General features: G+C 36.5%; 1 protein-coding gene across 10 annotated transcripts; it reads left to right on the top strand.

The window, feature by feature from the left end:
- On the top strand, positions 1-26,743 carry LOC104133337 (phosphatidylinositol-binding clathrin assembly protein). Of its 10 annotated transcripts, none has more exons than XM_035902267.1 (22): positions 1-56; positions 4,882-5,024; positions 7,573-7,648; positions 8,459-8,561; positions 8,747-8,840; positions 8,945-9,056; positions 10,156-10,262; positions 10,757-10,804; positions 14,895-14,980; positions 16,075-16,198; positions 18,058-18,194; positions 18,523-18,626; positions 19,525-19,671; positions 20,114-20,173; positions 20,268-20,378; positions 21,240-21,371; positions 21,488-21,518; positions 22,032-22,152; positions 24,215-24,271; positions 24,604-24,711; positions 25,292-25,346; positions 25,542-26,743. In XM_035902267.1, the coding sequence occupies exons 1-21, from the start codon at positions 29-31 to the stop codon at positions 25,304-25,306; spliced, it is 1,944 nt and encodes a 647-aa protein (XP_035758160.1). In that variant the 5' UTR covers positions 1-28; the 3' UTR covers positions 25,307-25,346; positions 25,542-26,743. The 10 variants fall into 10 exon arrangements, with proteins under 10 accessions (XP_035758160.1, XP_035758155.1, XP_009645027.2 ...); XM_035902262.1 differs by having other exon boundaries at positions 25,539-26,743; XM_009646732.2 differs by having other exon boundaries at positions 10,757-10,798; positions 21,255-21,371; positions 25,292-26,700.

Raw genomic sequence — 26,743 nt, 5'->3', positions numbered from 1 at the left:
GCAGCTAGAGCTCATGACTGTCAGGTGAATGCTGATGCGATGTGGTTCTTGCAGAGGTACGTGAGTTGTGATGCAGTATGAAGAAATACTCTTGAACCCTTCCACAGGCAGTAAGGTGGCTGTCTTTAATTTGAAGCGCTTGCTTTTCAGTACAGTAATGGAGGAAATTTGACTTGAACAAAAAAACAGTTAAAGTTTTTGTAATCTGTAAGTGTGGTTTTTATTTAGAAATTGCTTAAGGCTTTTTAAAAAACTTTATGGGCCATCATGTACCCTTATTTAGTGGGCGATCAGGACACAGAATAGCCAAACTGCTTTGCTTCTGATAAAGTAACTCTAAGTTCAGATTTAGCTATGATAGAAATGAAACTTAGATTGCTATCAAATCTGCACTATAAGAGCACATGGGCATAAAAATATTTGTATCAGTCAGGTGCTATTTTTTTAATTAAGTCTTCCAGCAAGCATTGTTGCATTCCTTAAGCTATGTTGAGAAAGTTTGCTGAAGTAGCTCTTCTGTTTTATGTTTTTGTAATCTATAGTTTATGGTGCAACTTCCAAAGAGAAAATGTAATTTTTTTCAAGACTGCTGGGGTTAAAGAAAGTGGTCTTAATTCTTATATCTGTCTTAGAACAGATTCAGTCCTGTGACAAAGTGGAAGAAATACAGGAATATTAAACCATTACGGTTTTCTTTAGCTTATGTATTTACACTTCTCTTGAGAGAGAGAAGTGGATCGAAAAATGATACTTTCTTGTAACTTGAAAGTTGAAAAGTACATCAGGTTTTGCCAGTGCCTGGCTGAGAATTTTCCAAAAACCTGATATATTTTTTTAATATGTGGATTTATGCATGCTGTTCTCCAAAGAGCTGTATGGTTTCATAGATGATGTGCCAGTATTTCAGACGAACTGTGGAAGAGAAATCCTCAGTACTCTTCTAGGCAGTAAGATTTCCACAGCTCTTCCAGGCTGCTTGAAAACACCTATGGTACTCTTCTGGTTTAAAGCGGTTTGATTTTTTTTTTCTTTCTTTTTTTTTTTTTTCCTATGTGATGTTAACATGTTCCTAAATTCCATTCCAGAAATAGCACCACAGTTTCACTTGCAGTTAAAATGATTCCTCTGGGTAATTGGCAAAATGCTTTGAGTTGTAAAGTGTTTATGTAAGTAGCGCGATAAGAAAATGAGCATCACTTGCCCTACACATTTCAGTCCAGTTTTTGCTGCCAACATCCATACCACAGTTGCCCAGCTGTCAGTCTCTCAGGTGCATGTGTTTCTTTATACTTCCAGATGTATGGTTTTAATTGCCTTTTCCTCTTTTGCTGCCAGCTGTACCAGATCCATACAGTAGTTTCTATGTAGATATTCCTATTGGAGAGTTAGAAGAATCAGATTAGAGAAATGTCACTTGCTTTTTTTGTTACGTATCTCAATTTCTAGAATTCAAAAGTGATGCTAGCATTATTACTACAAGTTGTAAAATAAAAAATTTTAAAAATTGCCCTGAGTAGCCTTATTAAAGAGTCTTTTTAAACTTACATTTTTGCAATACACTCTTAGGAAAGTCCAGTTTTGGCCTACAAAATGCGATGAGATTTTTTTTCCACCTTTCATTCTTAGTTTAATATTTCAGAGATGTTTCATTTGCCTAAGCATGTGTTCTTCGGTATTGCCAACTGTGGCTTATGTGTTTGTGCCATTCAAGGAGATTGTGAAACCAAAGACCATAATTGTGATAAGTGCCCTCAGTAAAAATTTTCTTCAGGGGAGCCAGTATGTATAGTCTTCAGCACGTGTCTAAAGTGCGTGGGAATTGCAGCTCACCCAGGTCAAGCACAGCTCGAGTTAGACTCTGAGTAGCTCCTACATATGTGAAATATTTCCTTTTGGTTGCCTTTTAAAATGGTCAGGCTCACATCTTACAGAAACAAGTAGTATGTGCTGGAAAACCTTACTAGCACTTTTACAGAATTACTGCAACTGCGCTTTTCAATCACATGGAACCACACTTGTGGAACGAAATGATAACACAGGAGCTTCTCAAATGCACCAGAGGTCTGTCAACTTCTACTCTGTTACTGCCACTTGACAGAAGACTTCTTTTGGTCTTGTGTACCAAAGCAGAAGGCAGTTGCTCCCTTCTGAAGGTAGATATCTGGTACTAAACATTTATCATGGCATGATAAGCCAAAGCTGTGTGGCTTAATGTGGTGGTCTGTGGTGATGAGTTACAGCATTTGGTATAGTTGCCAATGATAGGATTTCTGTCACACTGTGCCTGAGCAGCACTATAAGAACTCATTTGATATCAGTCTCAAACATAAGTAGATGCAAGGGATCTCCCAGGTATTCGGTGTCATCCTAGGGTCTACTGGAACATCTGCTGGTAGACCTTAGCTTGGGGGAAGGTGACAAGATTGAAATCTCTGTGGAGAGTGCTGGCAAAATATGAATGAAGTCAGCTTAGCTAATATGTTTTGAGAGCAGAAAGTTGCTTGGTTTTAACCTGGAACTTCCCTCCCAGTTTCATCTGTTGTTTAATAAACACTTTTAACATTGAAAGTCTTCGGTGAAAAATTTGACTTGTGTAGTGGTCGTGTGAAGGAAAAGGACTTTGTGCAGAAATAATATTTTCAGTAGACTATCTGTGTGGTCTTTGACCTCAGTGGATCAATGGAATTTCTTTAACTGTTACCTAATAGTAACATTATAGTTATTGCTCTGTATAGTGTTTGTGGGGGTTTTGTTGATTTTTTTTTTGTTTTGTTTTGTTTGCTTGTTTGGTAAACTAAGAGTAGGAATTATGACTTGTAACAGTTCTGTAGCATTTCTGTGCTGGCTACAGATGCTTCAGTTACATGAAAAATACTGAGCAAGATCTAACAGATCTTCATAATGCTTGCTTATAAACTGATTGCATTTAGGAAGACTTATTTGCCATAATGTGTTTTGAGATAATTACTTAGAAATGTCATAATAAAATTCTCATTCAGGACATGAGGCTGTTGAATTAAAATCAAGTTTTTTCTATGTATAATTCTGGAATTGGGACTTGCTTCATTATATGGGCCAATAATTGTCTCCGGACTGTTAGACTTCTTGACATTTTAAAGTACTTAATTTGACACAGCATCTGACGATGATAGAGCTGTGAGTGGTGAGCGGCATCGATCAAATCACTCGCATTTTGAGAATCTTTACATTTGTAAATACTGAAATATTTTCATACTACTCAACAATAAGGGTTTGGTGCATAACTTGCTTAAAACTTCTTTTCAGGCCTCTCTTTGTGCAGTTATTTCAGTGTTTTTGTGTGTTACTAATAAGGATGAAAGTTTTAATCTCAACTTGCATGTTTTGTACATGTTTGAAAGCCTTTGATATCAGAATGAAATTAGTAACTTATTAGAATTTGCATTTTACAACTTTCTGTCTCAACAAGATACTATGTAAAACTCTATACTCTTAAAATTACTCTGGTTATTAAATTATTCTAAACAGCGATCCTTAATCAAAGGACTCTGTTCTTAATAAACAGGTCTTTAATTAAAGACACATCTGTAATATATTCTGTGCACTAGAACAGATATAAATTCTAACTGCAATATTTCTGTGAAGTATTTTGTTCTAAGCTATCAATGTGTGATCTCTTAAGTTCATGTTTAAATGGCTTATGATAATGTAGCCTGTCCTCTACACACTGCTAATAAAACAAGTATGTTGGCCATTTCAGTAGTGCCGACACCTCAGTATGCAGTTGTTGCCCAACTTCCAAGCACCTACCCTTCTTCACGTACTTCAGCAGACAAACCGCATAAACAGCAATGCTGCTCTGCAACCAACAGGCTGCTCACAGACTTGGCTTAAATAAGAGGCCACAAAGGAAGCTTTTCAAACTAGATGTTTGTTTTGCTGGCCTTGCCCAGTCCTTAAGGTGTACTTTGATCACGCCTGAGCCAAATTTAGCTCAGAGAGAGAATAAATGTCTAATGTGCATGTCTTGAGGGGTTTAGAATAGTCCTGGATTCAGTTATTTGCTCTCCTCAGCAAGTGCCTTCACAAGCATTCTCAGGCAGGCTTTTTTCCCATGTATCTGCTGGAGCCTGTTCTGGTTTTGTACCAATACTCAGGCAGAGACTTGAACCTCTCTGTCTCTGACCTACCAAGTTAATGTTCTACTATCAAGCTTGTAATCAGGCTTGGACACAAAGAGCTGCCTTTTTTTTTTTTTTTTTTTTTTTTTTAAATATATATATATGTATATATACAAAAGCCTGAGACTTGCCATGATCCACCACAAAATACTCAGTAGGTTGGTGATTAGGTTTTTAGCTAAGTGGAAAGGTGTGTAGATGCAAATTCTTGCTCTTAATTCTTCTAGAAAAGAGGCTTATTACAGGTTAGTAGCATCTCATTTGCTGTCATGTGTGTCAGTACTCAAGCTTATGTCAGAGTTGCAGGGTGCTTGCTGCCTGTTGATCTGATGAGGTATAGCTGTCTTGGATTTTCCTTGCTTCTCTGATTTTCATTTCTTTTGGTAGAGTCAGTGGATTCAGGCATTGAGCATCCAGAAATTCTACACTGGCTTTCAGACTATAATTTAGGCATAGAGTTTCTATTGGAGCAGGTTATTGATGAGATATTAGGACTCTGTAAAGTTATTGAAATGCCTTTGAAGTTCATACTTGGAGTCTTTCAGTTAAAAGCAGTGAATTTGAGCAAGGATTGTAAAATAGCTCAATTATTTCTTAAAGAACTGAAGTTAATGCTTCCAGTATGAATTCTCAATGTAAAACCACAAAATAACACGCTGATCCTTTTTGAGCATATAACTCATTGTAATGCTTTGTGTTTTTTTTTTTTTCTTTAATTTAGATCTAATACAGTGCACAAATGAAATGAATGTGAATATTCCGCAGTTGGCAGATACACTCTTTGAGAGAACTGCAAACAGTAGCTGGGTTGTAGTGTTCAAAGCTCTAATTACAACACACCACCTCATGATGTATGGAAATGAGGTAAGACATGATTAGTTCTGTTAAAGCCTCCTTGACAGTGTTTTAAAAAATTGTCTCTATCTATTAGATATGTACTTTAGCTTTCCAAAGGTCTTCGGTTTTCCTCTGCTGATGGCTGTAAAGTACTTCTCCAAAGAAGAAACTATTCCTTTGTTATTTCAATACCAAAATATATCAGTGTTTGCACTTTACCTGCAGATATCTGGCTTGGGCTGTGAGGGAATAATGAGTGACCTTCCTAGAATAAAGACTTGAAAAACTTCTGATGAACTTCATTAGGCTAGTGCTTATCAGTAAGAGCACAGCAAGAGTCTTGTTAGCACTCCACAAATGTGCAGCCAACCTGTTAACAGATAAGAATGCTTAATAAAGGGTGGAGGAATATGGCGACTAGAATATTTGATCTTGCAAATCATCATCTAACGGGCTAAATCTTCATATGTTGTTGCCATTAACATTCCTCCGAAACAGGTTGCATTTAATTCGCTTAAATTATTTTATCACTATTTATGAAAAACTTCCCAGACAATAACATGGCATTAGAAATGTAGCCTGTCTCACACAGCCTGTCTCCTTCTGTTAAAAACTAAACTTTGTCTTGGTCAGGTGACAGTCTAGGCCTGATCTTGTGTGTAGTCATTCTCCTAATAAATGACTGTTGACTACTGGTAATATTGAAACGATGATTCTTAAAGGTACTGCTTCCAGCCATTAAACTGCTCTGAAACTCAGGGCTGCCTCCTTTCTTCAAAGCTCTGTGAACTTAATTGACCTGTAAAACATAGTGTGCTATCTGTTAACACTTCCCCAAGTCAGTTATGTGTTTAAATCGTAGTTTCAACAGATTACAGGCTGAAATTGGAGGATAATACAAAGTAAAATTCACTGCTTGGAATTCACTACTTACTCCATAAGTATAAAGCAAAACTGAATGCTGTAAATCAGTTTGTATGTTTTATTCTCTCTTCCAATACAGTTTATATCTACATGCTGAAACTTTAAAGAAAAAAAAAAAGCATACAGCTGAACCACAGAAAAAAATTTGAAACTTAGAGTTGTGGGCTAGCAGTCAGTATCTGCCCATACAGAATTTTGTAGTGGCAGAAGAGTTAGAGTTCCTTTATACCTGCTGAGATAATGTGGCTGGAACACTAGTACTGTAATTTCAGGTGGAACATGAGTGTACTCCTCATTCCTCTAATACATTAAAAGAGGCCTTTTTCTTAAACAGATAAAAAATTATCAGGTGTTGGACTTCTATTTAAAGTACAAGTAAATGCAGCAGAAGGTCAAAATGCTGTCTGGGCAATCACTGTCTTGCAGTTTCTTGTTCAACAAGACTACCTGTTTCTTGTGACGAAGTTTTGGGTGAAACAGGTTAAAACTCTCACCTGTACATTGTGCGATGCAAGACCCTGACATCTGGCGAGCGAGAGTTAGCCTTGGCCCTTTTAAAATGAGATTCAGAACAGTAGCTAATTTTGAAATGTGTATAGACACCTTTTGAATATCACTGTTCTGTTCCTGATCATGTTCCAACTGTTTTTCTTCTTCTGTACCACTTTGAATGCAGTACTAAGATGTACAAAGACCAGATAAATTGACTGGAAAACAGAATAAGAAGTTAAAACAGTGCCAGAACTGTTGGTAGGCAAGCTGCATGTTGTAGGCTTGTGTGAACTCTGTAGCTGTAGGCTGAGAACACATATGGAGTTACTGATGAGGCAGTACATGACAAATTGGGGAATCATTTGGGTCCCTTGGAAGTACTGGCATACTGTGGCAGCAGGGGGATTCAGAGCAAAGATGTAACAAGACCCTTAAGCCATACTGATCATAATCCTCTTTTATGCACTAAAACACATACAAAGAAGCAAGAAAGTCAAGAAATCCCAATCATAGGAGGTTTGTGAGAGGCAGCGGTAGAGAACCTTTTAAAACTACCTTGCTATCTGGATGTGTTTGTCTCTTCTGTTATTTATGGAGCCAGCTATTATTTGGAGCCAGCTATTATTTGTCAAAACTTAAATATTGTTTAGTCAGACCACAGCATTATTTTATTTATATATATGTAATATATATTACATATCTATAATTATAACCCCAGTGCTGCTGCTCGCTGCAGTTCCAGAAGCGTTATTATTACTTTTAAACTTTGTAACTAAGTGTGTTGCCCATTTCTACAGCACCAGCAGAGCTATGTAAACCTTGGGAGCTTGGATAATGCAAATGGTATTTTTGTTTTGTATTTTCCAGCTTGTCTACTCTAAACTGCAAAGACAAACTAAGCAGCTTCCTCTAGGATTATTAGCCTTTTATTCACAGGCAGTGATGTCTTTTTATTTAGTTTAACTTTCTATTTTTGCCACATAGAATTTTGGATTTCAGAAGCTTTGCTAATCAGTAGTTTCAATTTTCTAATTTTCCTTTAAATTTTTCCTTTTTTACCTAGTTTCTATTGTTGATAGAGGTAAGTGTAGTTTTCTTGTAACATGCTTAAATGTTTTGACTTTCACAATTACATTCTCAACTTTTTCTTCACCAACAGCGCTTTATCCAGTATCTTGCATCCCGAAACACTTTGTTCAATTTAAATAACTACCTGGACAAAAGTGCCATGCAGGGTAAGGATCTTTCACTGAAGGAAATAACTACTGCTTTTTTGCTCTTGTGATAGTGCTTGTGTTGGTGCACTCTAGGAGACAAACGACATTTAAATGAAAGGGTATTATGATTTATATTGCATGAGGCATCAAAGAATATCCTACCAAGAATGTAGACACAAAGAAAGTGAGATTCCAAGTTGCCTAGCTGAGTGCTAGAAATTTGTCTGTAACATATGTATCATGTGTATGTGCAGCTGTATATTTTAAAAAGTGAATTCTTAAGGCTGATTAGAATAAACGTGATGAATGATCTGCTGTTGCATCTTACTGTCTCAGGAGTAAGTGTTTACTGTTAAAGTGCATGGAATGGTAACTAGGATGTCCTGTATAAATAGTGAGAAGTCCTTCAAATCTTTTAGAAGTCTTTTAATTACTTGTCAATGGTAGGAAATATTTTTGGGTCTTTATGTGATTTTTGAGACATTGCAGATAAGTTACCAAAGTCTTCAACGTTTTACTGTGAATACATTTTTAGTCTAGTTTCAAGAACATCTTAATAAAAGCTGCTTGGTTCTTGCCTAATATTTTAATGTGTTTAGGTGTTTATTCTCATAATTGCAGTGAATGCTTTCCTCATCTTAGCAAGTTGGGAAGAAACTGTAACATTACCTCTCAAGGTGGAAAAAAAAAGTGAATCTTGGGACTCTGGAAAATGGGTTTTTAATGCAAATAGATGTAAATGGGCTAGTAGGAGAGTAGTTATTGAAAAGAACTTAAAACAAAATGTACCTCTTTGAAATGTCTAACTTATAAATGCTTAACTTTTAGGCTATGATATGTCTACCTTCATTAGGCGATATAGCAGATACTTGAATGAAAAAGCACTTTCATATAGACTTGTAGCAGTTGACTTCACCAAAATGAAAAGGGGGTAAGACTGTCACTGCTTCCTTTGTTTGGTCTTTCATATTGGCGGGGAGGGACATACCAGTTGTTCTTGAGCTTATCATAGATTGGTGTTCCTTTTGGCCCTTTGAAGCAACATAGTATTGTTGGAACAGCATCATATGCTGAGTTCTCTTGGTAACTTGTAAATGTGTGTCTTCTACTCTGCAGGATAGATGGAGTGATGAGAACCATGAACGCTGAAAAGCTTCTGAAAACCCTTCCAATCATACAGAACCAGCTTGACGCACTCCTTGATTTTGATGTAAGTACTTTAAGCTCAATGTTAGGTAACGTGCTCTCATTTTGAAGTGAGAGTTATGTTATTTTATTAAAAACTAATTTACTTTCTCGTTGCTTTCTACACAGGCAAATCCAAATGAACTAACAAATGGTGTTATAAATGCTGCCTTCATGCTCCTCTTTAAAGATTCCATTAGACTTTTTGCAGCATACAATGAAGGGATTATTAATCTTTTAGGTATGTGAGTTGTTTTTTTTTAGCTTTGAACTTTTGTGAAAGATACTGAGAGAATTAAAGAAAATCTAGACTATTTCTGACTGCAATTTCCTAATAAATTGTCTCCACTCCATTATCATTAAATTATGCCTGTTTTAGTTTCAGTGGCAACTAGCACAGGCTTAAACATACACTTCTACCTTGAAGAATAAATCTTGAAACAGAAATTGAGATGAGAGGGTGACTGGTGAGACTAAAACAAAGACACTGTAAATGTGCAGTGGATAACCTTTGGCAATTGGACTGTAGAAGTATTAGTGAGGTACCTGGTATTTTGAGTATTTAGTATAGTCACAGTATGACTGACTTCTGGTTTCCCATACTTTCTTTATAGCTTGACTATTCACTTTTACCTGGTACCCGAATCTACATGAGCCTAGTAGATGACATGTAGGGTTTTTTATTCCAAGAGCGGTAAGCTCTTAGCAAAGCCTTCTAATGATTATTCAAGCAAATTTCTGAATGAAAACATCTCATCAGTTTGTTCTGTTAATCCATTAGTTTTTACTTAGTGAAATATGTATAAATATATAGGACAAAACCATAAAAAATGAAGGATGTGGTTGATACTCTTTTTGGTAGGTCAGTTCAGTATATGTACCACTTCAATAGCCATTCTGATGTCTTTTGGATATTGAGGCAGTTTACAAACATCAAAATGCATTGATACAGGGTCTAAAACTGTAAATACCTACCAGGAATATTTTCAAATTATAAAATAACTTGCCTCATTGCCAGCTAACAAGCTGACTTCTTGAAAATATTCCCCTAAATACCCAATTTAACAATTGTAGTGATTCACATCCATGCTTAATAAGGCTTTGCATTATGTTCTAATGTATTGAAATAGAAAAATCAATGTTTTTCTTTTGGCTGACTTATTACAAAAGGTGTCAGGTGTTCATGTCAATTTTAAAATGTGAATAGCTTTGAGTTACTGCTGTCTGTTACTGCTGTCTGTTGTCTCTCTGAAGTTTGTCTCGAGTTAACTTTTAAAATACTGTGTCAGCTTTTTGCTGGGGAGGCTCTCACCTTACAAGAGTTTTATTTGCATCCTCAGAAAGATATTTTGATATGAAGAAGAACCAGTGCAAAGAAGGCTTGGATATTTACAAAAAATTTCTAGCCAGAATGACCAAATTGTCAGAATTCCTCAAAGTAGCAGAGGTAAATAAATCTAAATCTATAGAAAGGATATCGTTTAGCTGTCTGTACTGGTTACAGTAGTCTATATTCATAATAACTTCACAAACATTAATTTCTGCTTAACTTTGCTATTCAAGGAAGTAGTCTACAGATTAGGTATTTTAAAGATTGTATATGGTCATTTAACATGAAGTGAGATTCTTGGGTATCAATTTTATTAGCAGACAACACAGTAAGCTTTCTGAAGTGTTGTTATAAATTTCCTGTGGGTGTTTCTAATGTAAGCTTTTCTGCATGAAAAAGCTAAGCTGGATGAAAAGTTGGATTTACTTTGAGATGCAGTTTAATGCAGTTGTGACTTCTAAGGTGTGTTCCTAGTGAAACCTGTACCAGTTCAGAAAGTTATGAATATCCCTTTTTAATATGTTAGTTTCTATGTAACATTCAGACATTGCTGTTTTTTATTTTCATTGCCCATGCATGTAGTAATGTACCTTTTTTTTTTTTAAACCCAGCAAGTTGGAATTGATCAGGGTGACATTCCAGACCTCACTCAGGTCAGTGTACGTATCATATTAACACAATTATTTTGTTCTTTGTGTTTTTAAAGGTTGGTGTGTATCATAGGAATTGTTTATATTGAGAATGTATTTTCTATGCATTTATGTATGGGAAATATGTATGGTGACTTTTCCCATGGATTAAATGTACTTAGTACTTGCACTTTTCAGCTCTTAATAAGATTTTCTGATTGTTTAAAGCAATAAAACTTAGAGAAAATATTTTTCAAGGACTTCTGGATTTTATCACAGAAGATTCACTGGCATGTAAGCCACAAGCATCTTGCCATGCCTTGAGGAAAACTTTTCATTTCACTGTAACTGAATGTCTCACAACACACTTAAAGGTTACCATTAGCTAGTTCAGTCAAGAATTTTTTCTTTTCCCTGAGGTCTGAATAGTTTTGATATTTCTATATTAGCACTTAAAGCTGGCTTTGATACTACTTAGTAGTATGAGGGACGTGCAATACAGGTTGTGCACTGGAACATTTAGTCTAAAAAGTAGAATGCAAGGGAACACCTTCTAGTGAGGGTAAACTGAGGGGCAGAAAGGAGGTGAAAAAGATGGTTTGACCTGGTGAACAGAAACACTGATAGTCCACTGAAGTGCACAAAGTTACTCTTTGCCAAGTTCCTTCAGTTTGTAGGGATGTTGTATTTCTCATCTAGGACCACCCCAACAGGACAGAGGTATTTTGGTACTCCTTCTGTAGCAACCTGATGGAGACTTGGGCAATAAACTGGAGTGCCTTAGAGTTCTAGAGCACTCTAGTTGTTTAAGTGGAGTCAATGTGAAACAGTTAAAATCTGATGTGTAAACTTTGAACAGTCATATCTAATCCTACATTACCTTCATGGAATTAAATTTCATGCGTTAATCATGTAAAAATATATCTACTGTGAAGACTTGCCTAATCTTCATCAGTGTCTTTTTAATATGGAAGTCAAATCTAAACCACACAAACTTCCATTGTCAGTGTTCATTACTGCCTACAGTATGATTTCCATCTGGAATTATACATGTTTCAAAGTAAAAATCTCTAATACTTGCTCCTAGCAATTAATATTAACACCTTTAAGAACTTCTAGGCCTTTGTGGTAAGAAAGAAATACGACTGTAACCAGCAGGGTAAGAGCAGGTAATGAATGAAAACAGTAGTTTGGTGTTTTCTATTGGTGTTTGATCTTAGCATCTTACTCTGTCTTTTGAATAGCACTGCAGTATTCAGCTGGTCTGTATTATGCTAATCAACTTATCCTCAAGTTTGAAGTTAAACTTCACTGGGTTTGTATGCACTTGTCCAGTTAATTGGCTCATTATAAGGCTCTTCAAAGCAGGATTTTTTTTGATTTACTGAGAACAGAACTTCATTTTGCTGCTATTTATATCTGAAACTTTCAGTGAGAAAACCCCTTTATATCTACTGTTCTTGCAACATTTTTTCTAATAGCTCAGCTATTTTGTTTTAAGTGCCCTTAGACATTCTGAACTGTGGTGGTAGATGTCAGCATCCTGTGTATTTTGGCAATTTCAGTACCACTGTTAAGCATTCCACTTCTATGGTAAATTTCATGGCACTTAATAGGAGTTGAATAATTGCACGTCAGTTTAGTGCCCCATTAAAAGAATTTGCTAAAATTTCTTAGTACAAGGGTTTCACAAAAATTTAATTTTCAGTGTGCTTGTGTTTCTGAAGCAAGTTCTGACAGGATCATGTCTTTTGTTTCTATTCTGGTCTACCATATTTAATTTTTTTCCAAATACTTTGTTCTGGTGTATATTCTGTTCTGGGATATGCATATTTTGGAGTTTCCTTAAGCTGTTCTTGACACCAATGTTTTTCTCTCTTTAGAGGCTTATTATTCTTGCTGCTGCATAAGCATTTCTCTTCCTTCACTCTAATATTCATGCTACCGCCACTTTTGCCAGTTCCTATAAAGAAAATATCTTCCTTTGTAGGTGCCCCGTTTCACAATGAGGTTGCTTACTTTCTGTTTATAGCTGTTACTGCATTTCATGAATGCAACTGGGTCATTTTTCTCTGTATGGATGTTAGCCTGTCAGATGTCTTTGGGGGCAGGGAGGCTGAGTCAAAATACAGCCATTTTCAAGTCATAATGTCGTATTAGCCCAGGCATCTTTTCTGGCATAAAACTGCTAAGATCTGTTCACTCCAGATTTCATCCCTGATGTTTTGTTGGGTGCTTGCAGCAATGAGAAAGTTCTGAGAAGTTAACTGGGTTTAGGTTTTGTGGTTGAGGTTGTCTAGAGGGTTTTAGAAACAATAAGTATAGAATATGCTTTTCCATACAGATAAATTTTAGAGTGGCCTTGGGGTTTAGCTGTCTAGTTTGAACACTGAATTTATTCATGACCAGTTGTTGAGGTAACTACGCTGTCTTATCTTACCTAGCTCTATTTATAGAAAGAAATATCTACTCAGGCCTTCACTTTAAGACAAGCAGTTTTATAGGATTATTCTAATTGCTTTTCTTTGTATCTCTTGTAACTTGAATTGGTCTTCATTGAATGTGGGATGCTAGAATTCTGCTCAGTATTTCAGACTTGCCAAAACTTGCCAAAGCCTTGTGTGATTAATACTATTCCTCTTTCCAGGAAATAGTTTGGTCTAGCTTTTGGTATAGACAGGCTAGCAAGGGCAAGCTTGTTTTTCTTTCAAACAATGCTTATCATGTCTGTTCTACCTACTGAAATTTGGCAAGTGGTGAGAGAGGTGTAATGTCTCTGAAACCCTGCCAGGTGAGGGTTGAGGGCTGAGCTGACAAGTAGATTAAAATTTTAGAGGTCTGTTCCTTTCATCTGAATCTGCAGGAGGATTTATTTCACTTGTTTTACGGGATATGGACCGCATAGTCAAAAGCCACGAGAGCAATGTGGCTATAATAGCAAGGCGGTGAACTCTTCCAAAAGTGCCAGCCTAATTATTTTGCTTGATGGAGGTTGTTTTTTATAGGGTGATTTGAAGAATTCTTACTTCCTACTAAGACTGTGTAATCAAGATGAGTTCAAATTTATTCTGAGCTTTGAAGCGGTTTCCTTTACTATGGAAGGAATATTTCTGTAGTGGATACAAGTATATGGCAGCAAGAAGGCAGGTTATGGTTGGCACTTTTTTCTTGTTTTCTATAGGAATCAAAGCAGCTCTGGTGTGCCTTAGTCTGTGTATTATAAACTTGCTCTTTTCTGTTACCTATCAGTTACAGTCTTTGTCTCAGATACTGAATAATGTCATGGCTGTGCGCTTGGAAGTCTTGGTAAGCTTTGAGTATTGGTCACCTAAAACTCATTTAGGTGTCTCAAGTCTCAGCTGAGTGTCTTAGTGCCTGACTTCCTACTGGATTCAAGTGGCAAGAAGCCTGGTTTTTGGAATCTTAAAACAGCTTAATGTTTAAAAACTTCTCATGGGTAACACTTTTTTGCGGTGGGTGTGGGGGGGAGACTGCCGAAAACCAATATTTGAAGTCATGTTGCTAGTTTCTGATGTTTTAGGCTACCAAAGGCTTTGGAGTAGCTGAGTTGGTTTATTGTGTTGAATAGCTACTCAGTCTGCAATAGTATTTTGGGGATCAGGTTGAATTTTATTGCCTTTTTTTATCAAACCTAACATTCTGCTGTAGTCAAGTGTTTCTAACACAAGCCTTTGACTGTAAATATTTGAATGGAAAGTGATTGGCTTTTTGATGTTACAAGGAAAAGGGGATCAAAAATGCAAAGGCTTCATTTTGGTACTCCTGTGAGTTTAAGGGAGTACTGCTGATTATGGCTGTGGTTGTTGGATTAATCTTAACATAGCAAATACTGTTGCCAAAACCAAGAATGCAACTTGTGTTCACAGAAGCAGACCTGCTCCGGGGGAATCCTTATTTCATGTCTCTGTGGTGCTACTCCTTTTAAAGAACCACAGCTGGATAGATAGACTCCAGGTGCGCAGGATGGCAGCAAAACCCAAAGGCAGAATCATTCATGTGTGGGTTTTTGTTTGGTTTTAGTGGATGAGGAAACTGATCTGTGTACTAAACAACGATGTGTTGTCTAGAAGCATTGTTTTATAAACACTTTTAACTTTAGGCACCCAGCAGCTTGCTTGAAGCACTGGAACAGCATTTGGCTTCTGTGGAGGGAAAGAAAACAAAAGAAGTCTCTGCTGCCAGCAGGTGAGCACCCAATGAATTACAACGATGACTATACTTAGGATTTGTCATCTTCATACTAAGAATTTTCAGGATTCAGTCATTTGGTGTTCTCCTTGAATTTTACTCACTTCCAAATATGTCTTCCTAGAAGTATAAATGAAGCATCTAGTGGGTAGTAGTCTTAGCTTAGTCACATTTGAAATCTAGGTATGTCTGCCTGTGTCTCTGACAGACTTAACCATGCTGTAATAAACCACTGAGCTGAGACCTTGTATATTATTCTTCTTACCTTTTACTTGTTTGAAGTCCTTTGGCTTAGAAGACTTCTAAGTTATTTGGGTTTTGAGGCTCTTTTTACCCAAGGTAGGACAGTATTTATCTTTATTGTCAATTATCTACCCTGCAGACTGTGAATTTATCTTAACCTGCTTATAAACATTCTCCAGTCCCTTCTCAGGACAGCCAAATTAGCTTAGATGCTTTGTGCTGACAGGAATTGTGTTATTCTTTCTGTCAAGTATGGTATCAGTATGTATGAACAGAACTTCTGATTGAAGAGTGGGAGCGGTCTTTTGGCATAGGCATTCACCCCCAGAAACTTGTTAAATATTGATAAATGTATCAGTGTAAGCTGCATTCCTGACCTTGAAGAAAAAAGACAACTGGTGTGTTCTTTTTTTTTTTGCAAGTATCTGAGGATTCACTGCCAGAGTATTCTCCTAAAAAGTATACTATCTAGGAAATAACTGTGCTTTGTTTACTCTTATATGTACAATATGTACAAACAAGCTTTCTGTGCCTCTGCCACTCAAATGGAAGAGAATTCCAGTCTAGTCTATACAACCTTGAAGAAAAAAGACAACTGGTGTGTTCTGTACTTTCCAGTTCCTACCTGCTGAAATTTGAGGGAGTAATCCTGTGTACTCGCGCTGCTTTACCACCAAACTCCCTCATTATTGGGTTGTCTGCCTTTCTGTACCAGAGAAGAGAAGAAAAGACTGGAGTGGAGGGGGAATGACACATAACTAGATAAGACACTTGATGATTAAACTATAACTGATGTATACCTGACTGTTTTTCTTAATAAAATTTCTTTTAATTATTACTGTTTTTAGAGCTAGTGCCCTATCCAGTGCTGTTTCCACGCTGGCCAATACAGGAATGTCATTTAGCAGGATGGATGAGAAAGAAAAGCAGCAAGCATTGGAGGAAGAACAAGCTAGACTGCAGGCACTTAAGGTACTATTTTTTTTTTTTTTTTATATACAAGTTTGTATTCTGTGATTTTTTTTATTTTATTTTATTTTTTAACTGGGTACGGGTGAAAACCAGGATTGGCTTAAAATAGTGTATGGTGGGGAAGCTCTCATCTGAAGACAGGCCAAGGCACGATTCTGTAGGATGCAGCGTGATGGCTGCCAATATGTGGTGACCCTTCTACCAGGAGAATTATTTGAATAGCAGACAGCTGATAAGAATCACTTATATTCTTCCTTACAAGAGATTGTTATTTATCTCAAAGATTCACAAAATGAATATACAGCATTTCTAGGTTACATCAGCAGCTGAACATACAACATTGCTATTGTAAGACTGATTATTGGTAGGAGGGGATTATTTTTCTACATTATGTATGGAATACGGTTTTAGTGTGATTCTTCAGTCATGTTAATCATAATGAGAATATACACTACAGTTCTGTCCACATTTAACTGGTCTTATTTATAATTCTATAATTTAGTTTGAAAACCTGTTTGAAATCATGTGTACTTAGGTATAATTTATGAACTTTGCATAATAACACATTTCCAAGAAAATTCCTGTGTTGTCTCTTGGTTCCTTAAGGCCTGAATTCTGGTACTTCATGTCTTTTTAACCTGATTACAATGCTGTTTCCTGAGAACATACACAGTATGAAGTCTTGAACAAGGCAAGATTCTTCTCTTGCTGAAAGCTAAATCTGTAGTTCTGTTGCGTCCCAGGCATATGCAAGTGGGGCAGTTCTTCTGTTGCTTTAACATCTCTAGACACACTTAAACAATGAAGCAACTTTGATCACGTCATCTGGAAGCCACATTATGAGATCCTTTAAACTATTTGGGGTGGGAAAATAAACTTTGAGGTAATGCAGAGTTGAATTTCATCTCTGGAGTTACAGAGGTCTCATTGAAGATTCTCCACTTGCCTGACTTGGGGTAAGGCATGTTTTTCAAATCAATGTGAAGCAGGTTTTTTGCTATTAGACTACAATCTTAGTGTGTCTTGCTGCCTGCTGCTGAATTGCGTCACTTGAATTTCAGCAAGTGTTGTGATGATGTTTGCGTTTTTTGGTTGGGTTTGTGGTTTGGTTTTTTTTGGTTGTTTTTGTTTTCAGGAGTTGCATCAGATGTCTTCCCTCTTCAGTGTCCCACTTCTACTATGATAGGACTTGTAGCTGCTGTAACAGAATAATTAAATTGGTTGATAGCAATTTTCATTTTGGGGGTGGGGAAGCTTGCAAGCTCACTCAGTGTTTTACTTGAGGAATGTAAGCAGTGTAAAACGTACACCTGTGCTTTGATCTGTGCTGTATAAATGCAGTGGGCATATCTATAAGTAACAAGGGATGTAAACCTAAAATTAATAATGTAAGCTAAGTTTTTATTTTGCTAGTTTAAAAGCAAAACTGCATGGCTATTATTAGGATGCACATTGTCAGTTTGACTTCTGAACATCTGAATTGAACTATGAAGAGATCCTAATAGTAAAGAGAGATGGGGCCCCCTGAACAAAGGTCCATTGACCTGTTTCTCTTGAGTGACTATGAAGGGAGCCTCGAATGTGTAGCTTGACTAGAAGTGTTTTACTTCTAGGCAGTTACAGGTCATTAAAAAAAAATAACTTAAAACCTCAAGTCCCACCTTGATTTTTAAAGGCTTTGTTAAAACAAATACTCTTATCTCTAATTGCAATCATCTTTCTGTTTTTAGGACTTAAAAATAATAACTGTTTTATTTATTAAGACCATAATTAAAATTTCTTCTTGGAAAAGGTCTTCAGGACTGAAGGGTTAGTAAATTAATAAAACTGAAATGCAAACTGTATATCTCATCTTTCAGGAGCAGCGATTAAGAGAGATTTCTGTAGTACCAAATTCCACTTCCACATCAGCATCCCCAAGCACCTTATCAGGAAAAAGTGTGAATACCACTGTAGCTGTTGACCTCTTTGCAGTACCAGCACCCACAACAAATAGGTGAGAGACTTTGCTTTCTGAAGTAAGCAGAAACTACTGCATTGGTCTATGGCTCCACAATCAACTGCAAAGCACTGATACTAGTTACTTCTCAAGTAATTTTTTTAAAAAAATAACCTTTTGCTGATCCTTTCCTGGTGTATTCACAGGAATTTTAGTATTTGGTCAACTGGAAGTGCTTAATTACTATTTTGTTTTGTGCCACTATTATTGATGGGCTACTAGTAAACAAGAGAAAATGAGATTGGTGTGAATGTTCGTATAACACAAGAATACAATGCCTATTATGTATCTTCATGTTTCTCTCTCTCTCTCTCTTCTTATTCAGCATGCCCAACCTTTCTAGTGATCTTTTTGATCTTCAGCCTGCATTTGTTCCAACTGTGCAGAGTACTCCAGCTATATCAACATCAGCAAGCAGTGCTTGGGGAGGTGAGCTGACACGATGATTTGACTGTCTAAATGATGGGTGAATTTTTAGAATGCAAGAATAAATTAGAGATTCATACTTAATTGAATCTACATCTTAAACCTTAATTGCTTTGCCTCCAAACATTTCTATCCTTGACAGAATATAAAATAAGTCATCTGAAAGCTCTGGCAAACTTATAGAAGAGTTACTTTTTTTTTAAACACATAGCAGTGGTGTCAATGTGCAGGAGACAGAGTGAAGGAGCTATTCAATAACGGGGACAGGTAGAAGAAATGTAACGAAAAATTAAAGTTTAAAAATGCTCGGAAATATAAACTATGTAGATGTAACTGAAAAGATTCTGGCCTAGTATCTCCATTCCATTAAGTGATATTTAATATACCTTTTTAATTTAAAAGGTGTTGGTGACCTCAGAGCTTTGTTACAGCAAAGCTGTCATTCCCAGTTTCTTGGGCACAGCATTCTTTGTACCCTCGCCCATCCCTCCAAAGAATAATTGGGATAGATGTGAAAGAAATGTCTTAAATGCTGAAATAAGGCAATGTTAACACCATTATAAGTGTTGGTATTTTAATAGGTGGAATTGATACCCTTATGTGCTATTTAAAAGGTAGATTATTGAAGGCAAAAATGTAGTATCTAACTTTTTTGGTTGATAAATGTTCTGTCATTCTCCCCCTCCCACCCAATGGCAATACTAGAATTATTTTCCCTAAATGAAGAGCTGTTAGGATTTTTATCTGAAACTAAGAATTTGTATCTTTAATGGACTGATCACTAGGTGGAATATTTACAGTTTGACTTTGTCTAGAGATTCTCATATTCAGTCATTTCAGTCTGTTTTTCTTTTCCATTCCTTGTACTCTGTATTCTTTCCTTCACTTCTGCATCTGAAAGGTCCTTTCTCGTCCTCAAATGGTTGTGTTGGTTCTCCACCTCATCTGGACATCTTTGACATGAAGCCAGTTGAAGAAGCTGTAAAATCTACCACCCCTTTCATCAATTCTGCTTTTTCCTCCAAACAAACGGTGGAACTGTTTAGTGGTAAAAAACCAAACAAAACCTGTGTAATTTCTTTGCAACTGGAGATAATAATGCTAATAAACTGGGCCATGTAATCTTTTTGTGGTTTGGACCAATCTTCATTTTTTATTAACAACTGAAAACGGTGCATTAATTCCAGATGTAGTAAATTATCTGTTTCCTTAAAGTTTTATTTGTAGAGTTGAAATAACTCATTATTTTGTTCAGCTTGCCCAATCTAGGCATCCTAACACTTGCAATGTTGCTGGAATTTTTGCTGTTTTCTTTCAAAATGCGACCTCCTTTCTCTTTGGCAATGGGGAACGCAGGTGTTACTTGTTAAATTTAAAAATCCTTTTTATTACTAAAAATTCTTAATTTTTAACTGCAGACTTAATTTTGGGGTTCCCTCTTCCTTTTTCTCTGTTAAACTGACCTTATTTTCTTCTCTCTTATTACAAAGATGACTTTAGTGGTCATAAGCCTACATATGCTTCTGTGTATCATCCTCTGACTGTTGATGGTAATTTGAATCTTTCTTTTTAACTTTCTGGTTTCACTGTAATGAATGGTATTACTCCATAGGTGTATTTGATTACTCTAAACTTTTTTTTCAGGTTTCCCTCTTCATTCAGCTCCTCCAAGTACCACCTCTTCAACAATTAATGTGGACTTTGATGCTGTTTTTGGAGGAAAATCTACAGCACCAGAATACAGGACTACAAGTGGTAAAAACTAGTTTATGACTTATTTATACCCTACAGGCAACAGTTGTTTAACAGTTTAGCGTAATTGCTATTGCAGTTCTAAATTTAATAACTTGATAAATTTGAAAGCTGATTATAGGGCTGATAACAGGCAAGTAGTTCATTTGCAGTTATTTACTTTAAGTTTGACTAATCTCCTATACTGTGTAATAATGGTTTCCTCTCTTTTTGGGGGAATGAACTTTGAACGTGGCCCACTGGATATCTCCTAATGGGTAAGCTTATATTAAATCTGTTTTCAATGCTTATGACTTCAGTATTTTCTCCTGATACATGATAATGAGTTCCTTCTAACTTCCTTGAGAGGTGTTGCGCTTACAAAAAAATGCAAAACTAGTTTTGTGTATGTTGCTTGAAGAGTAGTTGAGTTAACGATCTTTCTCTTGATGCTATTTAGCTGTATATTCAAAGTTCTTATGAACATATGGCAAAGAAACTCTGGTGTACATTCAGGATACTAGCAGTACCACGAAATTAGTGCTATATTGTGTTGCAAGAACACTTTGAAACTATCTTGGATTACCTTCATTCTTCATTTTTAGGGGACATTCATCATAATTTAAAAATACGGTCAGTTTCTGCTGAAGGAAAATTAAAGATTCTACTAGATTAGTAGCTACAATGTAGTATTCTGTAAAAAATAAGACATTAAACTGTGTTTTTGTCTAAGCCTTAAACACTGCCAGCGTGTTGAACCTCCATATATAAATACTCAAACTACTTAGTGTTTTATAAAGAAAATACTTCCCTGGCTTATGGATGACTTTTATTAAATGCAATGTAACTGTTTTGTTAACAGTTGCTTTTATGTTCTTTGTTTAGCTTTTAACTTTCTAGATGATGTATTGCAACCCACAGTACCACCACAAAGTCAAAGAGCTGCTTTGGCCAACCAGCAAAGTGGAAAAATTTTGGCAAATGACCTTGATTCTTCACTTGCTAATCTAGTGGGAAGTAAGTGTGAAGCTTTTGAATTTAACTTTCCCATTTGTTACTGAGAAAAAAAATCAAGCTTTTTTCCCAAAATTTAAAAATACTTAGGGATTTTGTCTGTTTCTCTCTCCTCCCAGATCTTGGCTTTGGAGGAACTCCATCCAAAAAGTAAGTGCATGTATGTACATACAGTGTTCTTACATGACTGTTGGGTAGTCTCTGGCACAGTTTACCAGCACTAACATGGCAAGCGTCTCAACTCTTGAAAGTAATCTGCTACCAAATACAGCACTGGAACAGTGAGTTTGTGGTCAGTCACCATAAGATGGTCAACCTTAACTTTTGAAGTAATTCACTTCAGTTAGTTTTGCAATTGCTGTATTTTTATTTAAGTATTTTTAAGGGGCACCATAAAAGATCTTGCAGTTACATAAAACTCCAGTTAATCATTATGCTGTACAGTGCAGTGATGATAGTGTACTTCTAACAGAAAACAGAACCACCAGACTTCATACTTACTGGAACAGAGATATATAAGTAGTTACTGAAATCCTGAGTGTTTCTTCCACCCATAGATTTCAGCTGTGTACACATTTTAAGGCATGTTTTGGTTTTTCATCATGTTGTTGTTACTCTAGCTGTTGACTGTCTGTGAAATATAATACCACAATTTCATTTTAGATCGGATATGCAGTGGACCCAGCCTACAGAGAAAAAACTTACTGGTGGAACAAACTGGCAAGCAAAAACAAGCACATCGACCACATGGAACCCTACTCCCTTACCCGCTATTCCACATATGGTAATTTCTGTACTACTGAAACCCCTCTTCATTCTAGCAAATGCTACTTCCCTACTTGAATTAACTTAAAAAGAATAGCAAAGTCCGTTTGGGACAAGACTGGGGGGAGGGGGAAATGCTTGTAGGATCACTTCTCAAACTGAATGAGGTAGAGGTTTTAGTGTGCTTTATTTCCCCTCACTGTAAAGCTTGCCCATTAAAGGCTTAAATAATCAGCATTCTTTTTGAATTGAAACAAATGACCCCAAACCAGAAAACTTCCGATGTGCATGTTTGAGATGCTCCCCCGCACACACACATGCACCTTTAAGAATCCTAAGAATGTGTTTCAAGGGCAAAACTGCTGTTCCTTCCAGTTTTCACTCCTTTTTCAGTTTTATCACATGAAATGCTGCTGCAATCCCTGCAAGGCGTCTTAATTATCAGGTCAAGTGACACTTCGGACTTTTGATAACGCTCAACAGCAACTTCATACTTTAAACACAGTACAAAGTACTAAGTAGAAGTTTTACAGCTATTTAAATGAAGAATTTTCATTTCTTGGAGGGATATTTGTAGGCAACTGACTTTTCCTATGCTTTTAAAAGAGATTTTTCAAGTATCTTCAGTTCCTATATATTCATACAAATACAAACCACTCCTGAAATATAGCTGCCATGGAGGAAAGAACAATGTTCATCTCAGTTATATGTACAACTAGGGTAATTGCCATATTTGCTGTGAATTTTGGACTGCTGTCAGACTTTGTTTTCCAGTCAGAATAGCTTTGCCTGTAATGCTTATTTTCCTCGTGAGTATCATTCAAAATTGTCAAAGTTGAATAGAATATTAAATCCAGTATTGGACTCCAGAAATTCAAATTCAGATGAGGGCAGGTCTCAGCTGTATAGCACTTCTGTGTGAGACTTCTGAGACCATTAAATCTTCTTGTCCCCTCCTGGTGCTCTAGAACATTACCAGTGCTGATGCATTCTTATTTTTGAAAGATAGAGGGCACCTTAGCACACATTGACTCTGGATTTGGGTTGTGTGTTTTTATTTCACATGTTCATGTTTTAATACTTTCTTGCTAAGCATTTGAATGCTTTATGCCAGGTATCTGCTCACTCATTTGCTTGGGATTCCAACAATTAATGATGTGAAGAACTAGCTCCATTATGAGCATCTTTAAAATCAGTGCCCCAGTGGTGGAAAGGTCTAACTGTCCTGGCTTGCTCTGTGGCATTCAGAGTACTAACCCTCCAATTCATGTGTAGTCTGCATACTCCTTCATAGTGAAGCATTTTTACTAGCACTCCATTTTTAATATAACTGGCACTACTTTACAATGCACGGCAATATAAAGTGCATGCGTCGCTGTGCCTGTGAACATAATCCGATACAAGTTATCACCAGCTTGAGATGCTCTTCGTTTTTCTTTTTTCATGTTGTGATGTGTTGCATACATCAGAAATCAGTATGTGAGCAATATTTACTTGACTAAACATCTACTGCTATTTGTTTCTTAAGCTGAATGGTCACTGGCTTCCTTGGGGTTTTTTTTATGTCCTTCTCTCACATAATGGGAGGAAGAAGGAATATTGCACGCCATGCCTTCTAAAAGCTTCTCACACAAACGTTTGTGCAAGCAGTATGCTCAAATCTGGCTAGACTTAGTAAAACAACTGCTTTTGCTGTAAGTCTTACTAGTGATAGCCTTCAAGGGAGGGAGCCCATCCAAGTTAACAGGCATAGTCACTGATGTTACTGTCCTTGCATTTTTTTCCTACTGCTTTAATTGCTTGAATGAATGAGTTGAGCATAGTTACAGACAGTTATGATACTGGACTTCAATCCATCCCTTGGTTAGAATTTCCAGTTCGAATACCTCTTAAATAATTTTCTGTCCTTACTCCTTTTGCTGTGCCAGAATGGAGTACACTATCCTGGATATGTAAGTCAATTTCTTGTAAATAATGTTGGTTATTTTAAGTATTGAAAAATATGTATTTTTCACAGTTTTGTATATATTACTAGTATGCATGAGCTTATCTAAAATACATTAAAATTTTCTTGATTAAAGGTACCTGCTCCTATCGCATACCCATTGACCACACCTCAAGTGCCTGTATATGGAATGGTAAGAAATGTGATTGTCTTGTATTCCTGAAACACCCAGTTGTCTCCTCTGCTGGGTTTCATGGCAGGTATTATTATGCTCAAAGGATTCTGAAACTTGTATGTATTGTTTCATAAGGTCAGTAGCATATGAAATCTGATAGCTTTTTCACACTGTATGTTGGAAGAGATTCCTTTACATTTTATACATCAAGTTTTCTAAAAGCTTTGATGCTTCTGTGTGTGTCTACATGCTTATTCTCTACTATACTTAACAATGCGAAAAGATGTATCTTCTAGAACTACGTTTGAATTTTATATACCTGTTTTGTGGGGTTTTTGTTTTTCTAACAGGTACCTCCTCAGATTGGAGCTGCTCCTTTGATGGCACCCCAGTCAATGATGTATACACAGCCTGGTCTAAGGCCAACAAATCCTTTTGCACCTGTTTCTGAAACTCAGGTGAACTGTTTTCTTTAGTCTAGAGATCACATCGAAACTTAGTCTTGGTGAAAGCAACCAAACATTTCATGAAGGGCTACTAATGTATTATGCATTTGAAAGTGAGGGGTTTCTCAGTCAAGGGCAACAGCTTTTGCTGACAAGGAAGCAAATTCAGATGGTGAGACCATGCAAATGCAGGAAGCAAGGAAGTAAAAATCAGACATTTAGTGGCTGATTTCTTACTGTGTCAGTTAAGAAAATGGGAGCGGTGAAGATGAGTAGAATTTAGATTTCCTATGACATTAGCTGGATGCTTGGTTTACTTGGTTTAGTCGTACTGAGTAGAGCAGTGGTGAAAGCTTTTTGAAGGATCAGGTGGCGGGGAAGTGTAAAAGGCCAAGAGATTATTCAAGCTGAAAACGTGTACTCCTGTCATCCAAATATCTTGGTCTTAATGTTCTTTGGGGGTTTTTTGAAGTGCCAAAACCTGTAGTCTTAACTTGCAAGTAACAAGGCAGTCGAACAGATTCGTAATTCTAAACCACCAAGAAACCATGTGTTATGTAAGTGGCATTAATATATAATCTCTACTTCACAGATACAGTTTATGTAGAGCCGCCAAAGCAGCAAGATGTGAGAACAACCAAATACTGGTAAAAAAAAGACAAGACTGAATTTTAATGTTTCCATGATGTATTCCTGAACAGGGCAACTGTTTCTTCCCTGTATAATACAATATTATTTTGAATTGCGATGCTTTAGAGATTCTTGTTTATAACAGTCACTGCAGTGTGAAGTCATGTTTGTTCACTGATTTCTTTTTTTTTTTTTTTTAAACTGCTCAGCAGAAACCTATTTTATTGAGGTTGGCTCAGAAGGTGCAAGCTGGATTATCATCTTCAAAACTGAGAAGAGGGGTTACATGATTGTTCTACAACCTTATTCATCAGTGGATTACCTTAGGAAGTTAACTGAGGATATCAAAGCTATTTATTTTCTCCATAAATTCTGTGGCTGTTGTAACCAAGACAACACAAATGAAGTTGAGCAATAAAATTTTTATGTGCTCTAATAAATACTCTGATAGAGCAATGCTTGCATTATCATAGGCCAATATTGTGTGAAATCAGACAGCTTTTTTACATTAGAATAGCTTATAGTAATTTGCAAACTTTATAATGTGAGTTTGAAATGCTGTGAATCAACAAGATACATACACGTTACACATATATATATGTTAAAAATAATAAATTTCTCCATTGGTATGTCAGTGTTACATGGCTGGTTGAAAGAGCCAGGCTCTGATACGGGCTGAAAGTCTGTGATGGAGTAGGGGAAACAAGTGTGTTACAGAACAGCATGTGCGGCCTCCGGCAGGAGACGGTAGCTGCACTTCCACTGAGTATCTTCTCTGCAGATAGCATCTTTCAGGGCTCAAAGGAGAGTAGCTTTGGGAGCCAGTGAACGTAGCTATCCCCAAAAGCAGCAAATGGGAGCAATTTGAAAGTCTTGTTGCTAACTGCAAAGGAGGCAAGAGATCCAATTTTTTTACAAGTCCATTAGGTCAAAAGAAGCAAACTGCAAGAGTGCTGACACTTGTGAACTGGCAACTATATTGAAATTATCCAGCTGTAGAGAATAGCTTGTGCTGCTTTTCTGAAATAAGAACCTAGTTGTAAACCATATAAAAGTAATTATTTTTAAATGTGTAAATATGTGCAAACTTTTAGATAATCTTTTCTTTAATGCTGCAGTAATTTTTTTCTTCTGTAGTAATTTCAAGGTATAAAAATGCTATGTTAAGAAATCAAGGCTCTTTTTGAGAGGAAAATCTTTTAAATCAACTAATTTATGAAGTATGCTATTCATGATGTGTCAGATGTGCACAGACTTCTGGCACGTCTTTTGTATTTAATAATCTTCCTCCAAAACTGAAATCGGCTATGAATATGCCTTACCTTGTATTTTTCAATGTCTGATAAAAAGTGATAGCATTAAAAAAAAAAAGTAGTTAATAATGAGTAAATGGAATTGGGAGCAACCTTTCTTC

This window comes from Egretta garzetta, unplaced genomic scaffold (genome assembly GCF_000687185.1).
Source record: "Egretta garzetta isolate BGI_Z169 unplaced genomic scaffold, ASM68718v1 scaffold411, whole genome shotgun sequence".
NCBI lineage: Eukaryota > Metazoa > Chordata > Aves > Pelecaniformes > Ardeidae > Egretta > Egretta garzetta.
The sequence above is the reverse complement of the archived record's forward strand: the minus strand, read 5'-3'. Positions and strand labels throughout refer to the sequence as shown.